The sequence below is a fragment of the Emys orbicularis genome, chromosome 2 (assembly GCF_028017835.1).
Source record: "Emys orbicularis isolate rEmyOrb1 chromosome 2, rEmyOrb1.hap1, whole genome shotgun sequence".
Taxonomy (NCBI): domain Eukaryota; kingdom Metazoa; phylum Chordata; order Testudines; family Emydidae; genus Emys; species Emys orbicularis.
The window spans coordinates 271,397,883-271,422,644 of NC_088684.1; the positions used below are offsets into that span (position 1 = coordinate 271,397,883).

Genomic DNA, 24,762 nt, shown 5'->3' on the forward strand with positions numbered 1-24,762 from the left:
TTTGCTTAGTGTTTTCAGACTGATTTGGGAAATTGTTCCAAAATTTGGAATGCTGTCATGGTCTCCATACTATACTGAGCTTTCTTCAATCTGCATTTTCTAATAGCTGCAAATGGCGTTTTTGTTTGCACTCTTTACTTCTGCTTTTTGCAGGGAAGCTGCTAAAGAATGTCGACGTCGGAAGAAAGAATACATAAAATGTCTGGAGAGTCGTGTTGCAGTGCTAGAAGTTCAGAACAAGAAACTTATAGAGGAGCTTGAAACCCTAAAAGACATTTGTTCTTCCAAAACAGATTAGTAGAAATATTTATTATGCTGTGAACTGATTACAACATGTCCAGTTGCTTTTGAAGACAATACCTAGCCAATAAGAATTACGACTTTTTCTTTGTATCATTTATCTTATACTGCAACCCCTAACATTCCTGAAATACTTTTTTGCATTTTGTAGATTCTTAGATGTAACTTCATTTTTTTTCCAAAGGAGACAAATTTTAAAGTGTGTGTAACATGGTTAAAAGTGCAACATTTATAAGAGCTGTTCCATTGCCATATATTTGCATTTACTACTTTTTACGTGTTATTGATAGTGTCCTACACACACAAATATTGTACAGGTGTTTTAAAGTGAATTATCAAAGATAATGCATCCAGTAATACAACAAAATTAAACTACCCAAAGTATCTCAGGAAAGAGTTTATATAAAGTATGTTATGATTACACAAATGTATTAGAATACTAGACTATAAATTAATTTATGGCCAATTTTTCTTAGTTGCTTTGCCAAGAAAATATTGTATTGCTGTCACTGAGTGCCATGGTTGAAGACAATTTTTAATAGAACCATGTTGTTTACCCTTTGTAGTATTTGTTGTTCATTTAAACATCTGGCATGTTTAAACTGTTTTTAAACTGATGGTGTGATATGAAAAATACCTCGGAGAAGGTTTTAGTATAAACTTTATATAACTTAAGCAAGCTCCTCAATATTATAATATAAATATTTTAAACACCTAGATGAAGTTACAAATATCTGTTAGATGGCTCCTTGTTACTTCTACTTCAAGCATTATACAAAATATCTGATGTATTAGTGGATTATGTATCAGAATTGACTTTGCATCCTGAATGCTAATTGATCAATGTTCTGAACAGGACCAAACTGTTCATTATAATGGGGGCTGAGATGTGGAATCCTTTTTGGTTTTTCTATGAGATGGCAAAAGGGACTGAAGATTTCTTTTTTTTTTTTTGGTCAGGGAGGCTCTGCAGCCAACACTAGCTCTCTGCTGACTTATGGTGTTCCACAATGGCCTTTAAGTGCTGAATGTTTTTAAAAATAAATCCATTCCAAATTGGTTGAAATTTTCTGGTAAACTCAACTTTCCATTGTGCCTTGGTGGAAAATAATGCTTAAATTATTACATGTTTATATGACTATTTTATAAAATAGATAATGTTGTGGGAGTGATCTAATTGTTCAGTGTTAGGTCCAAGTTGTCAGTAAAAATCTTTGGACATATCATTGTAACTGGTCACCCACATTGCCTTACTTATAAAAAGTCAGGGAAGAAAAATTTCATTCCTGTTTAATTTGTTTTACTGAAAATAGAGGATGAAATCTTGCCCCTCCCCCATTCAAAACTCCCATTGACTTCAGGGGGCTCAGGATTTCATCCAAGGACTGGAAGTAGGGAGAACATAAGAATGACCATACTGGGTCAGACCAAAGGGCCGTCTAGCCCAGTGTCCTGTCTTCTGACAGTAGTCAATGCCAGGTGCTCCAGAGGGAATGAACAGAACAGGTCATCATCAAGTGATCCATCCCCTGGTGCCCATTCCTAGCTTCTGGCAAACAGAGGCTAGGGACATCATCCCTGCCCATCTTGACTAGTAGCCATTGATGGACCTATTCTCCATGAATTTATCTAGTTCTTTTTTGAACCCTGTTATAGTCTTGGCCTTCACAACATCCTCTGGCAAAGAGTTCCTATCCTTCCCTATGTCATTGGTATCTACATGACCACCGACTCCTCCCCAGCACTACATATAAGTCTATCTAGATGTCTTGAGAGATCCGCAACCTTCGCACCAGGCAGCCAAGTCACTATGCAGTTCTCCCGGTCATCACAAACCCAGCTATCTATGTTTCTAATGATCGAATCCCCCATAACTATTATCTGTCTCTTCCTAATAACTGGAGTTACCTCCCCTGGAGAGGTATCCTCAGTGCGAGAGGATACCATGACATCCTCTGGAAGGAGGGTCCCAACTATGGGATTGTTTCCCTCTGCTCCAAAACCTTGGATTAAGTATTTATGCAACCTGATCAGCTAGACTTCAGAGAATGGGATATCCCAGGCAGATACAGCAGAGGCCTTAATTCTCAGGGCCTTGATTTCTTTGGGTTTAGAAGCCAGTGTTGATAACTACAAGGTTGTGTTTTTGGGAGAAGAAATTTCCATTCCACTGTATCTTCCCAGAGCACACTACTATAATGGAAAACATAAATCATGAATGGGATCAGCAAAACTGATACTTCAAAGTCCTTGAAATGCAAATAACTAGTTTCTTCTCAGTAGGAGGACTGATATTTTTATATTCCTAAATTCCACCCCTACTTCTTAAACAACTTCTGTGTTCTAGTGTAGCCATGAGCTACAGGTCAATTAGCTCCTGATTCTATGTCCTTTCCAGTTGACCTGGCTCTCAAAAGAGCCATACTCAGCAACATGCTTCAGTCTTAATGTGTTCAGTCCTCCCTGATGACTTGGGGCAAGCCTTTGAGATGGTAATGGACTATGTAGGGAATGACTAAAGTAGTAGGATTCCTGAAGAATAACTTTAAGTTCACTTTCCTTTTCTATGACAATATATTTTATGATGCTTGCATAACATCTACAGTTACGACAGTTGCCATAAAATTACAAAGGTTGTGCACAAAGCATAAAGTGATCACCTGCTGGGTCTGGAAGAGCTCCCTCCTTGCACTGTATAGTATTGCAAAATTAGGTGCATTGTGTGGTTATGCCTGTCTTTGAAACATCTAGTGTTGGCTACTGTTGGAAACTGGAACAAATGGATTGCATGTCTGTTCCAAGTCTGTACAGCTTGTACTATGGGCCCTCCTTTGTTCAAGATTCTAGAAGACACATTTATTATATGTTCTGTAATTAACAATTCATTCTTCCACAGGGAAATTTTTTTGTAAACAATGGAAGCTAAACCTAAAGGATTTTCTGATCGGTGGTTATCCTTCTGAAAAACTCTCATTTAGAGATTTATTTACTTATCTGCAGCAATGAAAGGTATCATATTTATATACCTTCAGAAAAATCCACCTGGCAAAAAGACTGGTTCTTCTAACTGAAAGAGATTAGAAAAAATGGAGAAACTTCCTGTAGCCTATTGTTGTTAAACTTTCTATAATTTGGATTAGTATAACACAGAATTAATGTTAGGAGGGAATTACAAAAATATGAGTCCTGTATTTTTTAAAGACAGAATGAGCCAGTTTCAGATTAACACCTCTTACTGGGACAATTAACATGCAAATATATGGTTGCTAAGAGAGAACAAAGATCCTGTGACTGTTGGAGAAGGGAAATGCTTATTTGGAAATAAGATGCAAGGATGGGACTGGAGATAACTATATGTATATGCTCCCACAGAAGGAATCTGGGTTGTCAAGGTGATAAAGAAAAAACAGGATCCACAAATTGACGATTCAAAACAGCAAATCCAATCCTGAATGGATTCAGGACACATATAATGAACATTTCATAAGAGACTGTCATATACTTCTCCAAGATTACATTTATGTAAATATATTTGTGGAGGAGGTTACAGGGGGACCGATCAAGGTACAACTGTGGCATCCCAGAAGGACAAAGCAAGAAGGAAGGAATGATATGAGACACCTAAGATAAAAGGCAGATTCTCTAACATGCTTCCTGGCCAAAGAGTTAGAGTGAAAGGGACAAGATGGACACTCCTGAGGAAAGGAAAAGTTATTGTTATTCTCTGTAATAGAATGGACCTATTTGGAATAGTTTTTGCAGAGGGTCAGACTATTAATTCATGTTATGAATACCATTTTGTTTTAATCTGACTCTCTCTTTCTATTCTTAATACATTTTATATTACTGCAGCCCCTGTAGTTTTAGATTACTCTCTGGGAATTTCAAGCAGCCTGTTTTGGTGACATGAAAAAAAAGTCTTCAAGTGGGTGTCAGTGCGGATCCCACTGTAGGTGTGCATGTGTCTGGAAATTTTTGAGTAGGCCATGCATGTGCACTGTGCTCCTGTGTGAGTGCATAAAGGGCAGAACGACCATGACCCTCCCTCAGTTCCCTCTTACCCCCCCTCCCTCAATAGCGAGACAGAACCTGGACAATTTCAGACCTGCTAGTTCTTAGCTTTGACTAAATCTTACGCAGACCTTCTGAATCTGAAGTTCTTGAAAACACCTTTGATTACCTTCCTCTTTGATAGCTGTGATCATATTGACCCATCTTGACTGAGTACCAACAGTTAGACCTCCCTATACAGGCTGTCCTGGACTGACACACTCCCTATATAGATCCTCACCCTGCACAGGTCTCCTTAATATGGCAGACTTGAAACCTGCAGGCTTCAAGCCCTGTCCATTTTGCAATCATTCCAGGAATTCCTTGAGCAGATTGCCAAAACTCTGGAGCTAGAGATGGCAGATATCAGAAAAATCCCATAAGCTATTCAATATCCTCTCAGCTTTTGGTCCAGCCAGGATCACTCTCCTTATAAGGGGATTATTGGACCCAGCCAAGGCTCTGTGCCTGACATCTGCCATGGAAACACTTACTGCGAAATGGGTTGAGAACAGATACCAATTACCTCCATTGGGTTTTGAGTACTTCTGTACCCACCCCACCCCAGGCTCCTTAGTCATATTGGTGATACAGGAAATCAAATTTGAGCAAATGTAGCCCCAAAGACAAAGACCTGAAAGTACTTGATCTGTCTGGGAGAAAGTCATACTCCTGTGCCTCCCAACAGCTGCATGTAGCCAACTGGCAGGCCTTATTATCCAAGGGTGAAACCCCTCCTTGCAAAGCTCCCACAAGATAGCAGAAAGGAGCTAAGAGACACAATAAAGGAAGGTCAGCTAGTAGTCAAGATGGCACTGCAAGCTGTAATGGATACCTCTGACACAATGGTAAGGTCCGTGGTCACCACAGTGATGATGTGCAAAGCACCATGGCACCAAACATCAGGTATCCCAAGGGAGATGTGACAGGTTTCCCCCCAGGGTGACACCTGGAACTGGGGTACCACTGAGCCCCCCTGACCCACCAGCCTGGGCTCCCTTTACACTGTACTGCTGTGACAAGCTGTCCAGCCCACTCCAGGCTCCAGCCTGCACTTTCACCAGCACACATACAGCTAGGGACACACCCACCTGCAGTTACATGCAGACACTATGACCAGCCCTGCCTGGGAAGGCTCCAGCTAGAGAACTTCCCAGCTACTCAGGCATGCACTCCCTCTCGAGTGTAAACCCAAATTATACCATCTTGCACTGCACAGGGAATTCATGTAAGCTCATGAAATTCACCTCCTCCCTCAACGTGGAGAGGAATATGCGACAACTTTCTGACCCGAGTTATGATTCCCACACACTGGTTTTAAACAAAGTAAAAACAAATATACTAACTATAAAAGATAAATGTTAAGTGATTATAAGGGATAGCAAACAGATCAAAGCAGATTACCTAGCAAATAAAAAAACTGCAAACTGATCTTAATATACTACATAGATCGGATATGAATAGCAAATTCTCACCCAAAGTGATGATACAAGCAGGCTGCAGATTCTTAAGGGGCAAGCTGCATTTGCTTACAGCTTGGAATCCCCAGGTGTTTCATTCACAGGCTAAAAATCCCTTTAGCCTGGGTCCAGCACTTCCCCCAGTTCTGTCTGTGTTCCTCAGGTGTTTCCAGGAGTCTTCTTGGGTGGGGAGTCAGTGAAGAACCCAGATGATGTCACTCCCCTGTCATATATAGCTTTTGCATATGGCAAGATCTCTTTGTTTCAAAACTTGGTTCCCATGCCAGTCAGTGCAAAAATACTGACATCCCAAGATGGAGTCTAGCACCAGGTGACCTGGTCAAATGTCCCTGTAGTGTCACAGCAGCCTTGGAGGCTGTTTGTAGCGTTCTCAGGAAGACTTCCCAGATGAGAGATAAGCTTCTTCTAAGGCCTATTGTTTTTTCTAATGGCCCTTAACTTGAATGGGCCCTTCCCAGCCAGCCATCTAGACTGAGAGCCTTTTGTGTAGTGGGTGTTCTCCAGGTGTAAACACATTTGAAATATAGATACATAGTCAATATTCGTAACTTCAGATACAAAAATGATACGTGCATACAAATAGGATAATCATATTCAGCAAATCATAACCTTTCCAATGACATCTCACATGCCGTATCTTGCACAAAATACATCATAACTATGTCATAATCATAATATCTCTATGAAGAGTATCAGGCACAGTGTCACAGGAGCTACAGACCACAAGTGAGGACCTGTCCTTTTTGAGGGCATGGAGCTCTTTAGAGAGCAGGCAGATAGCGCTCTGCACTCATTAGAAGACTCAAAGGTCACTTTACGATCCCCAGGGATTTGCATCCCAACACTGTACCACAAGCTGTAGCACCCATAGGCCCAGTCGAGGCCACAGACCCCAGCTGACCAACACAAGTATCCTGAATACCAGGCCAAGAAAAGACTAAGGTACATTAGAGGACACTGACCTTCTTCCTCCTTGGCAACACACCTACCCCTGGCACACAACAGCAAATTTGACAGCACAGTTGGGAGCCACATCAGATCCAATCAAATGAGCTTTACCTTTGGAATCTGCCTCGCCCAATTCTTCTGGGCATGATCTGCCCTTACATCAAACAGATGGGTGTTAGGGATCATCACCCATGGCTAACCCATCCATTTTCACTCTTTACCCTCCACCTATCCCCCTTGCCCATCCTTCTTCAGGGACCCTTTTCATGAGAGCCTACTGCAATCAGAAGTGGCCTCCTTGCTTCATCTGAGAGCTGTGGAGGAGGTAACAGAAAAGTTCAGGAGGAGAGGCATCTAGTCCCAGTGTTCCCTGATTTTGAAGAAAGGGTGTCTTTGTCCTATCCTAGACCTGAGAAGACTCAACAAATATGCTGTCTCATGTTCAGGATGGTAATTCTTGCCTCCATCATCCTCTCTTTCCAAGTTCAAGATTGGTTCATGGCTCTCAGTTTTCAGGAGATGTATTTCCATATCCAAATCCACCTAGCCCATAGGAAGTACCTAAGATTGACAGTGGGGCCAAACCATTACCAATACAGAGTTCTGCCCTTTGGATTCTCCAGTGCACCAAGAGTATTCACAAAATGCTTGGCACTAATGGCAGTGTACTTAAGGAGACAGAGCATCTGTATCTACTTGTACCTGAATGATTGGCTGATCAGAGACAGGTCCTAGCAGGAGAGTGGGATCCTTGGATTACATACTTTTCCTGTTGTCCCAATTAGGACTCCTTATGACCTACAGAAATTGCCATTGCCCCATCACAGATGATAGAGTTCATAGGAGCTATGACTGATTCCATATCAGCCAAAGTCTACCTGTCAGAAGACAGATTCTGGTCTCTCCCATTATTAGTCAATGACCTGAAGTCAAATTCAATGATGGTGTATATGTGTCTGGGGCTGTTAGGTCACATGTTGCCATGCACGTATATGATGCCGCTTGCCAGACTTCATCGTCACCCCTTATACCTATGGCTGAGGTCCATGCACACCCTGTCGAGACACCACATAGACAAAAAGGTCATAGTCCCATCCCAAGTCTTATCAGAGCTAACTTGGTGGGTAGACCCAATGAATATACCAAAAGGGGTCCCTTTGTTTCCTCCCCAACTACGACACCTATCACAGATGTTTCAGGGATGCATTTGGTGTGCCTACCTGAACCTCCTGCAGATGCATAAGAAACATGACCTCAGGATGACCTAAGATTACACATGAAATCCTGACAGACAACACAGTAATGCACTACATAAACAAACAGGAAGGCACCTGATCATTCCCTCTTTGCCAGGAAGCCATCAGACTATGGATGTGGTTCCATCAACACAAATTAGCCCTGCTGGCTCTACACTTTCCAGGGGTCAACAACAACCTGGAAGACTTTGTAAGCAGGCATGCAGTGACCAACCACAAGCAGTCACTGAAGGAGTCTATCGTAGACCTCATATTCCATCACCAATTCCCCTGATCCCCAGGATGCTATCCAACATCGGGACAAGGCTACGGTCATCCTGATAGCCCTTTACTGGCTAAGCCAGTTTTGGATGTCAGACCTGGCCTGCCAGATACAATATCCCAGAACCACAATCAGATCTTGCACCTGTACCCTTAGTCGTTATGACTGATGGCTTAGATATTGGCTGCTTGAGCAGTACAGACAGAGACTGCTCCATACAGGTTCAAAAGATTCTCATGCAGAGCAGAAAATCCTCCACCAGGAAAATTTACTTCTCGAAGTGGAAAAGATCTTTCATATGAGCAGCCCCAAATGGTTTGGATCCAGTTAGGGAACTGATTCCAAAAATCCTGGTGTACACTGCTCCCGAAACAGGTGAGACTGGCATTCAGTTATCTCAAAGTCCACTTGTCATTAATAATTGTTTGGCTCATTCAAATTATGCTCCTAACTCCCATCATCCTGAGGAGAAGCTGCTTGCCAGCCATCCACACGGACAAATGCTCAAAGAAAGAACTTACAGTAACTGTTTTTTTAGATGCAGTAGTCAGAGTGGATCCCACAACACTCCCTCCATCCTTGTTTTTTGGAGTCCTCAGCTATCAGAGGCTTTAAACTGCAAAGGAACAGAGGAAGGCTCCCAGCAACCCCCCATGCTTTATGCCCTCGCAAAGGAGCGTGAGGAGGCAAAGAGCATGTGCACAGCCCAATGGACACCACTATGCAAAAATGTCCAGTCTCACACTGATGAGACTCGTGTGTATCTTCAGTGGTATCCACGCTGAGTACAACATCTCCAAGAACCACAGTTGCTGTAAGGTAAGTAATGTTCTTTCAACCTCTATGAAAAAGGAGGGAATGAAGTATGTCTGAAGAATTCCCTGCTTGGGATTCTCAGGCAAAAGGGCATGGCTGAAGGGGTCCTTTCCCATGAGGAGTGTTGCAGTCAGGGCTAGCAGCCTCCAGAGGCATGGGAAATGCCATGTGACCACACACATAGATAAGAAGTAAATATAAAGGTGTAAGGGGACACTTTTAACTTAAGTCTCCAAAGTGAGCCATTGAACTTGATGTTTTGCTTGGGGCTATGCAGTAGCCTGAAAAGAATTCTCACTGTCTGTGAGACATACTGTTCAAACATTTTTCTTATTCAGGTCTTGATCTTGCACAGGACAAGTATTGAGTGTAGCACAATGTATAAAATGATGAGGAGGACAAGGAATAGAGGGGATTGCAAGAATACACTAAAGAGCATTATTGTGCAGCTACAAAGTTATTCCTCTCTTGTAACAGGAATACAGCCAAAGAGGATTAAGTTAAGCCCATTCTTCACCTACCTCTGTTTCATTTTTTTACTCTGCCTTTGTGAATGTAACGGAAAGAGCATACAAGGGGCTTGAAGCTTACTTCTGTTCATTGCACAAGCTTAATGCTTAACCTCATTTCTGCCGATGCATAGCTTCTGCTCACTCTTGCTGTGGGAATGAAGCAGCATTGCACTTCCTGATGTGCACAATGCAAAGATCTGCAGAATGAAGACCTGCTTCTTGGACTATAGAAGCATCTTCTGTAATAAGTAAGGCTTGGATTTTCAGAAGTGCATTAGGGAGTTATGAGTGCAAGGTCCATTGACTTGAAAAAACCCACCTCAGTTTTCCTTCTGCTCTGAAAATTAAGTATCAAACGCCTTTGGAGTTGGGCTCACTGATGATGATGTGTTGTGAGATCCAATCCAACTGTCTGTTTGTTCATATCCTCTCAATGAAAGGACAGTAAATATCATTTCTCTTCCCCAGTTTCCCAAAATGGCCTCTTTTCTGCATATTCCCTTACAAATTACAAGCACAGTTGCCAACTTTCATGGGGTAAATAAGCACCCCGACTTTCACAATAAGCCAGAAATCAAGCTAATTCAAAATAAGGCCAAAACAAGCCAATCCCTAAGAACCCCAACACTCTATGTGACTCAATCCCCCTGGCGTGCAGTCCGGGACTGTTGTGGGCTCGCTGTGCACCCCTGACATTCTCCCCGCCTTGCCCCTGTTTGCCCCCCCCCCTTGCCCTTGCTTGCCAGGAGCAGGTCAAAAAAAGAAGCAACAAGCTACAAGCCAAACAAGCAACAAGCCAAAAACTAGCCAACAAGCAACTCACAAGCCAATTAAGCCAAAAACAAGCCCAATTTATGTGTTTTTTCATGGGTTTGGCACATCTGATTTGCCCTGTGCTCATCAGAGAAGAGGAACATTCATCCCACTCTGAGCACCTTGAAAGAGAGAAATCAGGTCTTCTGTTTGCCATCTCTTGGTTGAATTAATCCATTCCTTTCTCAAGATAGCTGAATCAGCAATCCAGTTCCCTAGGGCTCATTCATAGACTCATAGACTCATAGACTTTAAGGTCAGAAGGGACCAATATGGTCATCTAGTCTGACCTCCCGCATGATGCAGGCCACAAAAGCTGACCCACCCACAACAGAATCCTCCAGCCTGCGACCCCTGCCCTATGCTGTGGAGGAAGGCGAAAAACCTCCAGGGCCTCTGCCAATCTACCCTGGAGGAAAATTCCTTCCTGACCCCAAATATGGCGATCAGTAGAACCCCGAGCATACAGGCAAGATTCTACAGCCGGACCCTCATTTTACCAGCGATGGCACGTTAATGCCTAATTGACTAAAATCACGTTATCCCATCAAACCATTCCCTCCATAAACTTATCAAGCCTAATCTTGAAGCCAGAGAGGTCTTTCGCCCCCACCGTTTCCCTCCGAAGGCTGTTCCAAAATTTCACCCCTCTGACGGTTAGAAACCTTCGTCTAATTTCAAGCCTAAACTTCCCCACGGCCAGTTTATATCCATTTGTTCTCGTGTCCACATTACTACTGAGTTGAAATAATTCCTCTCCCTCCTTGGTATTAATCCCTTTGATATATTTAAAGAGAGCAATCATATCCCCCCTCAGACTTCTTTTGGTTAGGCTAAACAAACCGAGCTCCTCGAGTCTCCTTTCATAGGAAAGGTTTTCCATTCCTCGGATCATCCTAGTGGCCCTTCTCTGTACCCGTTCCAGTTTGAGTTCATCCTTTTTAAACATAGGAGACCAGAACTGCACACAGTACTCCAAATGAGGTCTCACCAGCGCCTTGTATAACGGAAGCAGCACCTCCCTGTCCCTACTAGAAATACCTCGCCTAACGCATCCCAAGATCGCATTAGCTTTTTTCACAGCCACGTCACATTGCCGACTCATAGTCATCCTGCGATCAACCAGGACTCCGAGGTCCTTCTCCTCCTCCGTCACTTCTAACCTATGCGTCCCTAACTTATAACTAAAATTCTTGTTAGTCATCCCTAAATGCATCACCTTACACTTCTCACTATTAAATCTCATCCTATTATTGTTACTCCAATTTACAAGGTCATCCAAGTCTCCCTGCAGAATATCCCGATCCTTCTCCGAATTGGCAATACCTCCCAACTTTGTGTCATCCGCAAACTTTATCAGCCCACTCCTACATTCGGTTCCGAGGTCAGTAATGAATAGATTAAATAAAATAGGACCCAAAACCGAACCTTGAGGAACCCCACTGGTGACCTCCCTCCAACCCGACAGTTCACCTTTCAGTACTACCCGCTGCAGTCTCCCCTGCATTCAGAATGTGGCAAAGGAAAAGCAGATCATGTTGAGAGCATTGATGACTTAAGTAGCCCAACTCTGACAAAAAGAGAGTGATCAATGATATCTCTATTACCAAGTCCAGTGGAATAAAGCCACCAAATTCTCTCCTGTCCCAAAGATTGACTTGGCCTTCCTTCATCTTAGTCAGGATCAGGTTCACACAGAAATAGTCAGGTGGACTTTTACCAAAGGACTTCTTGACCAAAAGATCAAACACCTTAAAACCAACCTCCATTGTTTTGCCACCACTTCCTCTTCTCAGAAAACAAGATCTCTGGGGACCTAAAGAGGGGACTAGAAAGAAACTGTATTCAACCTGACATGAGTTCTTCTGTGTGATGCCTTCTGTTACCTCACCAGATTTTCCATCAGATCGCTTCCTTGAAACATCAATGAAAATTGTGGCTCCAGGCTCTAGATACAGACCCCACTTTGAGAGCAATCTAATTCAAGTGCCATTTGATGGGATGGAGCTCTTTGGTTAGCCTTGGGAAAAAGGCCTTTTGGACTCATCAAATCATCCATTATTGAGAGATGTGCAAGGAAGCTTTGTGTCAGTTACAACTTTAGTTCTACCCAGACTGCCAATCCTGTTATCCTTTATGATTTACAAGAGCCAGGAAATTATTCCCCAACACCAGGCATAGAGGCTGCAACAAAGGGGGATGCTCTACAAGAAAATGAAGCTCTACTGGCCCAAGCTTGCCTTCCCCATGTGGTGCAGTGATCACCCCAACATATATCTCCAAGACAAATTGTTGGCAGATCCTCCAGCAATCCATATGAGGGCTGAGGCCAGTCTGGTGGGAAGAGCTCCTCAGATAGGATTTCATATATTTCAGGGAAAGTGGTGTTCCCATGAATGCCAGGTCAGCATCAGCCTCCTAGAGTTGTGGGCAGTAGAGAATGCAATAGTCAGCCTCCTCCCAAGGGTGTTGCTGGGAATTGTAGCCAAGAAGATAAATTCTGTCCCTAGCATTCTCACTCACAGGCCTGGAGACCAGATGCTCTATCAGTCCCCTGGTTGGGTTTCCAGGGTTACTTTTTCTACCTTTTCCCATCATATGCTGGGCAGCCAGAAAGATTGACCAAGTTCAAGCTTAATTAATCCTGATCATCCCTTACGAGTTTATTCTGTTCTATATAGGTTCTTCTAATGTGCTCATCACTTGTAGTAACTTAATGAAAACACTCTTGGCTTGTAAATTGCTGTATGTGTTTGTCTGCCACGAATAATGCCAGTCTCTTGGAACTTCCTTCACTTGGCCCCCTAGACCTACCCGTCTGAGGCTCACAAGATGAAACCTTAGTAGCCATAGCTCCTAGATCATAGTTACTCTCAAAAGCTGGATGATTTCCTAATGAAATTCATTAAAACTTTTACTAATTGATCTTACTAAGGTATCTAGAGGATTTGGTATTCTTGGTGCAAGAAGGAGAAAGACAGTCCCCTGCAATTATCCACAAAAGAAAATCTGGGCTTCCTATAGATGGTTTTTATAAGGATCTGAACCCAAATTTTAGGAAAATACAAGTTGCAGCCCTGGATCCATATCCCAGGGCATACATCCTGCCCCTCTCAGTTCCTCTCTCAACCTATATTGATGAAGGAGTGTCCAGTGGTTAGGGCACTAGCCTAGGGACTGGATTCAAATCACTGCTCTGCCACCGACTTCCTGTGTGACCTCGGGCAAGTTCCTTTTCCTGTCTGTGCCTCAGTTCCCCATATGTAAAATGGGGATAATAGCACTTCCCTAATTCACAGGGGTGTTGGGAAGATAAATACATTAGAGATTGTGATGAAATCAGATACTATGGTGGTGGGGGCCATATAAGATAGAGAGCTCCTGTTTTATTGAAAGCAGCAGTATTTCAGAGGAGCCCAGCATCCCACTCTCATTCTAACTGGGAGTAGCCTCATTCTGCTTACTTAAAACTTTCCCTTGTGCTTTGTCCGATTATGGAATTGTGGTAATGGTACCACTGTTAAATCAGTGTGAAGGATTTTTTTCCCTTAAAGCAGTCAAACATGACATTGTCGTGTGCTGTTGCTGAGCTCTTAAACAATTGATGCAGAAATGGCTGCACTTCAGTGTTGAATAAAGTGATTACTGTGCAATATATGGTTTGTAAAGTCTGTTTATAAAGTACTTTGGGATTCTTCTGGATCAAAGGTACTGCATAAACATAAGAACACTTTCATTATTTCAGCAGCAGCATTAGTATTCATTGGGTAATGGGAGAGCATTAACTTACAACAAGTTTCTTAAGTTTCAAGATTTCAAGTATTAAGTTTTAGGGCAATGCAATAATTACCCCAAATCAATCTGGTAGGTGGATGAATAAGCTGATCAAATAGATATTTTCCATCTCTAATGTCTATTATACAGCCTGTCCTCCTCCTATGTAGTGTTCACAGATTTCTAACGGGCCTCAGTTATGAACCTCATTGGTGTCCAGCAGGTAATGAGGAGAGTAGTTTATTAATAATTGTCAGTAAAATGTAGTAACTGTAACTTGCATGGTGGATGTAGTGATGCAGCACCTCAAAGAAGAGGCGGGTTGTTACCATCACAACTTCATGACTTACAGAGGCTGCAGGGTTCCCATAACCTGGAAATAACATCACAAGCCTCAGACACCTCAAACAATCGAAGCAGTTGCTGATATTGTGAGCGCTTAGTATTGGGTGTAGATTAAAGGGAAAAGCTCTTACTCATATCAAATGCAGTTTGAAATCTATTAAATTAAATGGAAAAAAAGAAACAAAGGAAGTGCCTTTGTTTTGTTACCTCCTGAGATTTTTCCTGCCCTTTAATGGCCATATTAGTGAAGGCTGATGTGGTTAATATATCCTGTAAAAATGTCACTACTCAGAAGTCTTGTGATGCAGCTAAGCTACTGTTTTGTTATGTGGTTCCTGGTTGGTTCAAGACACAGGGATGATACAAGCTTCTAATGTGAGCCACTTCCTGGCTATTGCAACCACATTTGATGGCTTTCTTCCATGATGCTTCAAATGTGGTTAAGCTCACACCAAATAAAAACTTCACCAGATATAGATCTATAACACTTGTTCCCTCCCTGAGAAAAATATATGTGGCAGGAAGGCTGACTCCTCTATCTGAAAAGGTTAGCACACAGCATAACTCAATATATGGCTACATACATCACATATTGAGCACCAGCAGTGTCTAATGAAATAATCAGAAAGATTGGTTCTTTTAAATTAAGACTTAAGGCAAGCGATGCTCATTCTACTGAAGGAGTTCTCCAATTCAAGCAAAGCATTTAATCACATGCTTAGCTCCTATTGAAGTCAATGGAACTTAAGCATATTGTTGAAGTTAGGCACATGCTCAAGGACTTTGCTGAATAGAGATGGAATTAGTGCCTAATGGCTTATGGCTTTGGGTAAAGCACAAAATTACTATTAGAGGATTGCACACTTGTTGCTTTGGTAGGCCAAGCCATATACCCAGTTCAGCCTCCACTACAGCCAGCCCCCACAGCAGGGCCCCTCACCCGCACTCCTGCAGGGTCCCTTGCTCCCACCCCAGCCCAGGACCGCCCAGAGGATTCAGGGGGCCTGGGGCAAAGCAATTTTGGGGGCCCCTTCCATTAAAAAAAAAAGTTGCAATACCATAGAATACTATATTCTCGTGGGGACCCCTGTGGGGCCCGGGGCAAATTGCCCCACTTGCCCCCCCCTCTGGGCGGCCCTGCCCCAGCCAGCCCGCTTCCCTCACTCCCAAGCTGGGCCCCTCACCCCTCAACTCTGGCCAGCCCCCAGCTAGTCTTCCTTTTGTACGTATTTAAAAACATGCTATGATGAAATTTGCACATGACTAAAAGATGAGCTCTTCCCAAAATTGCTTTGTATTCTTAAATTTAGTATAAATTATTAGTTACCACCATCTCCCTGAAGCAAATGCACTCTGAGTCACATGAATAGAAAACCTGTGCCTTGTGGCCTGTGTTCTTTCCAATTGAGGTACAGTATTTCGCTTTGCTGATTTTTTTTAAATGTGCCTAAACTTTCTTTGCATATATCACATTGAATTTAAAAGGGAAAAGTAAGTAAGTGTGTGTGTGTGTGTCATGTTTAGAGTAACTTTCTTGAGAGATAATACCTTTTAATATAAGAATTTTAAATATCTGTTATGCCTAAATCATCAAGCTGACCTCTGCTCCTTTGCTAAGCCAATGTCAATTGTGTAAAAGGCAGTGGAATGTACCCTGAATAAGTAACACATGGATGGTAACATAAAACTAAGCATTATTTATTGACATTTTTGTAAAACCAAGGTTGATAAATAATTTTTCAATAGATTGGTTTCTAAATATACTTGCTAATTGAAGAAATCCCTTTTGCGCTGTTTTTTGTATTAGGTAAGAGGAGGGGATCAGAGCAGAGAGGACATAGGGATTCTCCATTTGAGGATGCAACTCCCCCTTAGTTGTAAAATTTCAGGTTAGAATTTGAAACAAAGTAAATGATTCCTATGATTGTTTTATAGTGACACCTGGCGGAATGAAGTGTTAACTGTATTTATTATTTTCCAAGCAACAATTAAAGAATCAAACAGTACCAATGAAAGAAATAAAATATTTCTTTTATATAAGGTTTTATTTTTTAGTATTGAATTCTACAATAAAAGCTGTTTTGCAGTTATTGAAAAAGTTAAAACTAATATTATTTGTTGGTCAGCACTAAAGATTTATCTAGTAATAAAATGACTGTATAATTTTATTATTACTGGCCCCTTTTCTCAATATCCAAAGCCATCATACTTATAAAAAATTTAATTTACAGATTCCTTTCTGACTGATATTGGCATCTGATAAGGAGCCAAAATAGGTGATCCTGAATCTTGAGCATACACTGATGAATAAATATAAACTCTGTAACACAAATTTCAAGAATTTACACTGCAAACTCTATTCAGAGTGTTAAATCTAATGGTTCCTGGAGGTCAGTAGTTAGTTAGCTTTGGACTACAAAATGTGGAATAAAAATTTAAAAATATATAAAAAATAAGTCATTTTGGAACACAGGATATGGAGGTGGAAGGAAATACTTTACCTTTCAACATCCCAATTAAAATTCATTTTGGTGTTTGAGAAAAGCAGAGAAGAAAGCAGGAGAAAAAGTAATTAGAAGGCAGGAAACAAAAGCAAAACAGCGGAGAAGAAGTGGTGAAAATCTACGCTTTGAGTGGATAGTTCTCTTTTTTTTAGACAAAGCTCATTCATTTCTGCCTTACAATAGTTAATAAACTAGACCCTGATCCTGCAGTCATATCTGAGCAGGAGGTCCCTTGCACCCATAGATTTCATTAGGGTTCCGTGCAGCCTTAACTGAATGACTGCATCATTTGGCACCTGGCAGAATTAATACCTGATCCTGAATGGAGCCTTTGGTGACTGCCTAAATATAACTAAATCATAGCAAACGTGTCTTAAATTCACTAGTCTTTTTTCAAAAATGTGAATAATGTGGATTAAAGACAAAAATGGTATTTGTAGAATCTGCCATAAATAGATCTATAATTGGGAACTCAAGAAAGTAAAAATATTAAAACTTTTTTAAAAAGTGAATTATCCCAGAAAAAGTCAGTGCTTCAGATGTAATCTGAGGTTCTTGTACAGTAAATGAATTTTCATGTGTTGTAGCACAATGTTCTGGGAATACTCCCTAATCAGTGGTTTTCAAACTGCGGTATGAGTATCCCTAGGGGCACGCAAGCTCTCGTCAGGGAGTACGCGAGAAAAATCTCGTAATGGTGGACAATGGCATCGTGTTATCCCTTACAGACCCTTTTATTTTTTTCCTTTCTGGTTTCATAGGTATATTATGATCCTATCTCAGATGGAGGTATGTGGTAGACTACATTATTTGGAAAGTGGTATGCAGCCTAAAAAGTTCGAAAACCACTTCCCTAAGTGATGAATGGATACACAATATTTGAATTTGTTTATTCAACTTTGCATAATACTTCCAAATTTTCATCATATTATGAATATTTGTATGTAAATCAGTCTTGTTTACATTCACAAATTGAGATTAATGGAAGTAATTTTAAATTGGTAGCAGCCTAAATTTTTCCTTAAAAGCTTGCACTGTATCCTCTTCACATTGTCACAGCTCAGGCAATTAGAGAGCGGGTATGTGTATACTTGTCTTGTGTGTTATATTTGCAGACCTTCTAAATTAAATTCATTTGGGATTTTTATTTCAATTAACTCCCTTTACTGTGCTGCCGCTCTGGGTTCTCTCTTCTTTCTGTGCCCCACCCCATTTCTTCTGACGCTGGTACTTACTGGGCCAAGAACAGTATTTAAAGAAGTGTTTAATTATTCTTCCAGTAGTTTCTGACATGGTGAGTCTGGCTAGTATTAGAACTGACTACATATCCACCCTTCAGACTAGACTATGCCTGAGGCTGGAAAATGTTTTCGCTGAAACATAGAATCATAGAATCATAGAATATCAGGGTTGGAAGGGACCTCAAGAGGTCATCTAGTCCAACCCCCTGCTCAAAGCAGGACCAATTCCCAACTAAATCATCCCAGCCAGGGCTTTGTCAAGCCGGGCCTTAAAAACCTCCAAGGAAGGAGACTCCACCACCTCCCTAGGTAACGCATTCCAGTGCTTCACCACCCTCCTAGTGAAATAGTGTTTCCTAATATCCAACCTGGACCTCCCCCACTGCAACTTGAGACCATTGCTCCTTGTTCTGTCATCTGCCACCACTGAGAACAGCCGAGCTCCATCCTCTTTGGAACCTCCCTTCAGGTAGTTGAAGGCTGCTATCAAATCCCCCCTCATTCTTCTCTTCTGGAGACTAAACAATCCCAGTTCCCTCAGCCTCTCCTCATAAGTCATGTGCTCCAGACCCCTAATCATTTTTGTTGCCCTCCGCTGGACTCTTTCCAATTTTTCCACATCCTTCTTGTAGTGTGGGGCCCAAAATTGGACACAGTATTCCAGATGAGGCCTCACCAATGTCGAATAAAGGGGAACGATCACGTTCCTCGATCTGCTGGCAATGCCCCTACTTATACAGCCCAAAATGCCGTTAGCCTTCTTGGCAACAAGAGCACACTGTTGACTCATATCCAGCTTCTCGTCCACTGTGACCCCTAGGTCCTTTTCTGCAGAACTGCTACCTAGCCATTCGGTCCCTAGTCTGTAGCAGTGCATGGGATTCTTCCGTCCTAAGTGCAGGACTCTGCACTTATCCTTGTTGAACCTCATCAGGTTTTTTTTGGCCCAATCCTCTAATTTGTCTAGGTCCCTCTGTATCCGATCCCTACCCTCTAGTGTATCTACCACGCCTCCTAGTTTAGTGTCATCTGCAAACTTGCTGAGAGTGCAGTCCACACCATCCTCCAGATCATTAATAAAGATATTAAACAAAACCGGCCCCAGGACCGACCCTTGGGGCACTCCGCTTGAAACCGGCTGCCAACTAGACATGGAGCCATTGATCACTACCCGTTGAGCCCGACGATCTAGCCAGCTTTCTATCCACCTTACAGTCCATTCATCCAGCCCATATTTCTTTAACTTGGCGGCAAGAATACTGTGGGAGACTGTATCAAAAGCTTTGCTAAAGTCAAGGAATAACACATCCACTGCTTTCCCCTCATCCACAGAGCCAGTTATCTCATCATAGAAGGCAATTAGGTTAGTCAGGCACGACTTCCCTTTGGTGAATCCATGCTGACTGTTCCTGATCACTTTCCTCTCCTCTAAGTGTTTCATAATTGATTCCTTGAGGACCTGTTCCATGATTTTTCCAGGGACTGAGGTGAGGCTGACTGGCCTGTAGTTCCCCGGATCCTCCTTCTTCCCTTTTTTAAAGATGGGCACTACATTAGCCTTTTTCCAGTCATCCGGGACCTCCCCCGATCGCCATGAGTTTTCAAAAATAATGGCTAATGGCTCTGCAATCTCATCCGCCAACTCCTTTAGCACCCTCGGATGCAGCGCATCCGGCCCCATGGACTTGTGCACATCCAGTTTTTCTAAATAGTCCCGAACCACTTCTTTCTCCACATAGGGCTGGTCACCTTCTCCCCATATTGTGCTGCCCAGTGCAGCAGTCTGGGAGCTGACCTTGTTTGTGAAGACAGAGGCAAAAAAATCATTGAGTACATTAGCTTTTTCCACATCCTCGGTCACTAGGTTGCCTCCCACATTCAGTAAGGGGCCCACACTTTCCTTGACTTTCTTCTTGTTGCTAACATACCTGAAGAAACCTTTCTTGTTACTCTTAACATCTCTTGCTAGCTGCAACTCCAAGTGTGATTTGGCCTTCCTGATTTCATTCCTGCATGCCTGAGCAATAGTTTTATACTCCTCCCTGGTCATTTGTCCAATCTTCCACTTCTTGTAAGCTTAGTTAGTTAAGCTTAGTTAGTTAAGAAACAATAGTTAAACTGTTCCAAACTAATTTCCTAGCCAAGCCAGTGCCTCAATTTGAAGAGTTCCTGACTAGTTCTGCTAGTGGGGTAGGTCTCCCTACCATTTAGGCAAAGCTGTCCAATTTGAACAACCCCTTCCCTCCACAAAAGGAGAAGGCATAAGTGCTCTGTGAATCTTAACCTCCTCACCTCTTTAGCCATTGGTTTATTTCTACAATCCTACTTATCCAACCTTAGGACTGGCAGAACACTTGAGGAAATCACCCATGCTGTCCTCTTTCACTTCTTGAGCTAGGTCTCTGAAATCATCCACGATACTTTTCAAAGAGCTCCTGTGTCTGCTGTTTCCTTTGCACTCTGTAACACATTTCAGCTTTTTGCTCCTGCTAGCAACAGGCAGCACAGGATCCTGCTTGCAGAATTTGTATTGTGATAGCATCTAGAAGCCTCAATCAGGTCAGGGCCCCATTGTGCCACATACTGTACAATGCTGTTCTGTCCTTACACCTTAGGCCTGGTCTACACTAGGCGTTTATGTCGAATTTAGCGCCGTTAAATCGAATTAACCCTGCACCCGTCCACACCACGAGGCTATTTAGTTCGACATAGAGGGCTCTTAAATTCGACTTCTGTACTCCTCCCCAACGAGGGGAGTAGCGCTAAATTCGACATGGCCATATCGAATTAGGCTTGGTGTGGATGGAAATCGACAGTAATAGCTCCGGGAGCTATCCCACAGTGCACCACTCTGTTGACGCTCTGGACAGCAGTCCGAGCTCGGATGCTCTGACCAGCCACACAGGAAAAGCCCCGGGAAAATTTGAATTCCTTTTCCTGTCTGGGCAGTTTGAATCTCATTTCCTGTTTGGACAGCGTGGCGAGCTCAGCAGCACTGGCAACGATGCAGAGCTCTCCAGCAGAGATGGCCGTGCAATCCCAGAATAGAAAGAGGGCCCCAGCATGGACTGATCGGGAAGTCTTGGATCTGATCTCTGTGTGGGGCGATGAGTCCGTGCTTTCCGAGCTGCGCTCCAAAAGACGGAACGCAAAGATCTATGAGAAGATCTCTAAAGCCATGGCAGAGAGAGGATACAGCCGGGATGCAACGCAGTGCCGCGTGAAAATCAAGGAGCTGAGACAAGGCTACCAGAAGACCAAACAGGCAAACGGACGCTCCGGATCCCAGCCCCACACATCCCGTTTCTACGAGGCACTGCATTCCATCCTTGGTGCGGCCGCCACCACTACCCCACCACTGACCGTGGACTCTGAGGATGGGATATTGTCCACGGCCGGTTCCTCGGACATGTTAGCGGACAGGGAAGATGAGGAAGGAGATGAGGAGGACGAGGCAGTCGACAGCGCTTACCAAGCTGATTTCCCCGACAGCCAGGAGCTCTTCATCACCCTTACAGAGATGCCCTACCAACCCTCCCCAGCATTTAACCCGGACACAGATTCAGGGGAAGGATCAAGCGGTAAGTGCTTTAAACATATAAACCTTTATTTTTTACAAAACTTGAATATTAAGACTAAGAACAATCTGTGATTCATGATTTCTTCCCCCTGGGCGCTTAAGTAATCAGTAACAACTATTTAAAAAAATCAAACAGTGTCCGGTTGTGCATGATTGTGCTGCCCAAGCTGCTCCACTCTTTAGTCCCTGCAACTGCAGCTATATGAAAATCCGGTCTATATGTCCGGGGATAGAGCAATAGTCCTCCACGGACATCTCCACAAAGCTCTCTTGCAAGTAATGGGATAGCCTGTTCATCAGGTTCCTGGGGAGAGCGGCTTTACTTGGTCCTCCGAAGTACGAGACGTTCCCGCGCCAGGAGACAAGCAGGTACTCTGGTATCAGTGCCTTGCATAGCATGGCGGCATAGGGCCCCGGTCTCTGCAGGCTTTCTCGAAGCAGCCGTTGGATCTCGGTGTCCGGGATCCTCATGAGAGTAATGTCGCTCATGACAACCTGCTTTGAATTAGGTAGGGGACTGTTAGTATTGGGACTGCTTGCAACAAGTTCCTTTACAGAACTGTGACCGCTGGTTTACAGCCACGCGGTGGGGGCGGGAGAGGGCCAGCATCCAGGGATCTTTCCCTGGCACAGGGTGGGACAGGGCCAGAGTTCCTGCTTGGCCGATTGCTGGCAGCACAGACTGGCAGTGCTTTCAATGTGAAAGGAGGCCAGTGGTACTCCTAAAGTTTTAAGCAGCCACAAGTCTACGGCTTACCATGTTTGCCTGCTACAGAGAGTACCGTGTCCTGCCCCGCTTCCCAGATCGGCAGTGCAAAAGCCCAGGCACTGAAGGCGAGGTTCGAAAATTCGACCTTGTCCTCAGTGCGCATGTGATAGGTGTGGTTCATGGTCTTGTTCACAGAGAAAGACTATGTTCTTGATTCACAACTACATTTATCTTTCGGAGGAATTCACTGCCTTTTCCTCATTCCCACAGCCACATCTGCAACTGTCTTCCAACCCAGCCTGGCATCACACTCCCAGAGGCTAGCGCACATTAGGCGGAGGAAGAAGAAGACGCGAGAGGACATGTTCTCAGAACTAATGGGCTGCTCCCGAGCCCAGGCAGCACAGCAGAACCAGTGGAGGGAGAATTTGTCCCAAATGCACCGGACACACATGGAACGTGAGGAGAGGTGGCAGCAGGAAGACCAGCAGGCGACTCAAACGCTGCTTGGACTTCTGAGGGAGCAAACGGACACGCTCCGGCACCTTGTTGATGTTCTGCAGGAACGGAGGCAGGAGGACAGAGCCCCGCTGCAGTCTATCAGTAACCGCACTCCCCCGCCACCAAGTCCCATACCCCCCTCGCCCAAAGTCCAAAGAAGGAGGGGCGGAAGAGTCCGTGAAAACTCTCACTCCACCCCTGCAGACTGCTCAAGCACCAGAAGGCTGTCATTCCCCAAAATTTGACAAGTCCTTTCCTGGCCGCCTCACCCAAGCCCCCATCCAACTTTCACCCCCCAGTTTCCTGTCTGGTTGTTAATAAAAAATACGTTTCTGTTCATTACTGTTTCAGTCAGGCTCTTTTGAGGGAGAGTCTGTCTGAAGGGGGGGAAGGGGCTTGGTAATTGGACAGGACAGTCACCTTTAGCAGGCTACAGAGGCGGGGGCAGGTCCAGCAGCAGGGCACATACACAGTGCAGTCACTAGTTACCCTGGTCAGTCTGGGAGGTGGTTTTCATGTTCTGTGGGGGGCGGGAGGGGGGGGTTAGTTGCTCTGTGACTTTGTGGCGGGGGAGGGCAGTTACAGATCGTATGCAGCGGTCCTTGTCCTGGATCACAGAGCCACGCAGCAGGGGATCTGTAACCCTCCTCCCCCTGCCATAAAGTCACATAGCCCCCACATACACGCAGTCCCACTCAGGAGGGCTGGTAGGCTCCGTTGAAACAACCAGTCCGCCACTGTGAATCCTGTCAGTCCTGGAGTTTAGAAGGATCATTTGCATCAGTACACTACACCCGCTACCCACCACAGTCTGCGTCCCCGGTTTCAAAGATTCCCGCGAAAACAGTACTAAAGACAACGGTGTTCAATAACAAAAGTAAAACTGATTTTATTTTTTTGGAAGGGGGTGGAGGGGGTCTGTAACTGGAGAGGATAGTCATCCTTAACTGGGTAAAGAAACGGGGGCAGGTTCAGCTTCTCTGTACAGAAACTTAAAAGTCACTGGTTACCCTGCTCACTGTGGAACCTGGCTTTCAAAGCCTCCCGGATGCACAGCGCGTCCCGCTGGGCTCTTCTAATCGCCCGGCTGTCTGGCTGGGCGTAATCAGATGCCAGGCTATTTGCCGCAACCTCCCACCCTGCCATAAAGGTCTCCCCCTTGCTCTCACACAGATTGTGGAGCACACAGCAAGCAGCTATAACAATGGGGATATTGGTTTCGCTGAGATCACAGCGAGTGAGTAAGCTTCTCCATCTCCCCTTGAGACGTCCAAAAGCACACTCCACCACCATTCTGCACTTGCTCAGCCGGTAGTTGAAGAGTTCTTTTTCAGTGTCCAGGGCGCCAGTGTAGGGCTTCATGAGCCAGGGCATTAGCGGGTAGGCTGGGTCCCCAAGGATCACTGTAGGCATCTCCACATCCCCAAGAGTTATTTTGTGGTCCGGGAAGTAAATACCTTCCTGCAGCCGTCTAAACAGACCAGAGTTCCTGAAGACGCGAGCGTCATGAACCTTGCCTGGCCATCCAACGTTGATGTTGGTAAAACGTCCCCTGTGGTCCACCAGTGCTTGCAGCACCATTGAAAAGTAGCCCTTTCGGTTGATGTACTGGCTGGCCTGGTGGTCCGGTCCCAGGATAGGGATGTGAGTTCCATCTATAGCCCCACCGC

General features: G+C 43.9%; 1 protein-coding gene across 3 annotated transcripts in view; it reads left to right on the forward strand.

Moving 5' to 3' along the window:
* The window catches only part of CREM (cAMP responsive element modulator), a 56,107-nt gene extending 55,604 nt beyond the window's left edge, over positions 1-503 (forward strand). For all 3 annotated transcript variants that reach the window (XM_065397666.1, XM_065397668.1, XM_065397671.1), the window contains one exon: positions 154-503. In XM_065397666.1, the coding sequence (XP_065253738.1) occupies positions 154-298 (145 nt within the window). In that variant the 3' untranslated portion in view covers positions 299-503. The remainder of the gene's footprint in view (positions 1-153) is intronic.
* Positions 504-24,762: the final 24,259 nt, after the last annotated feature.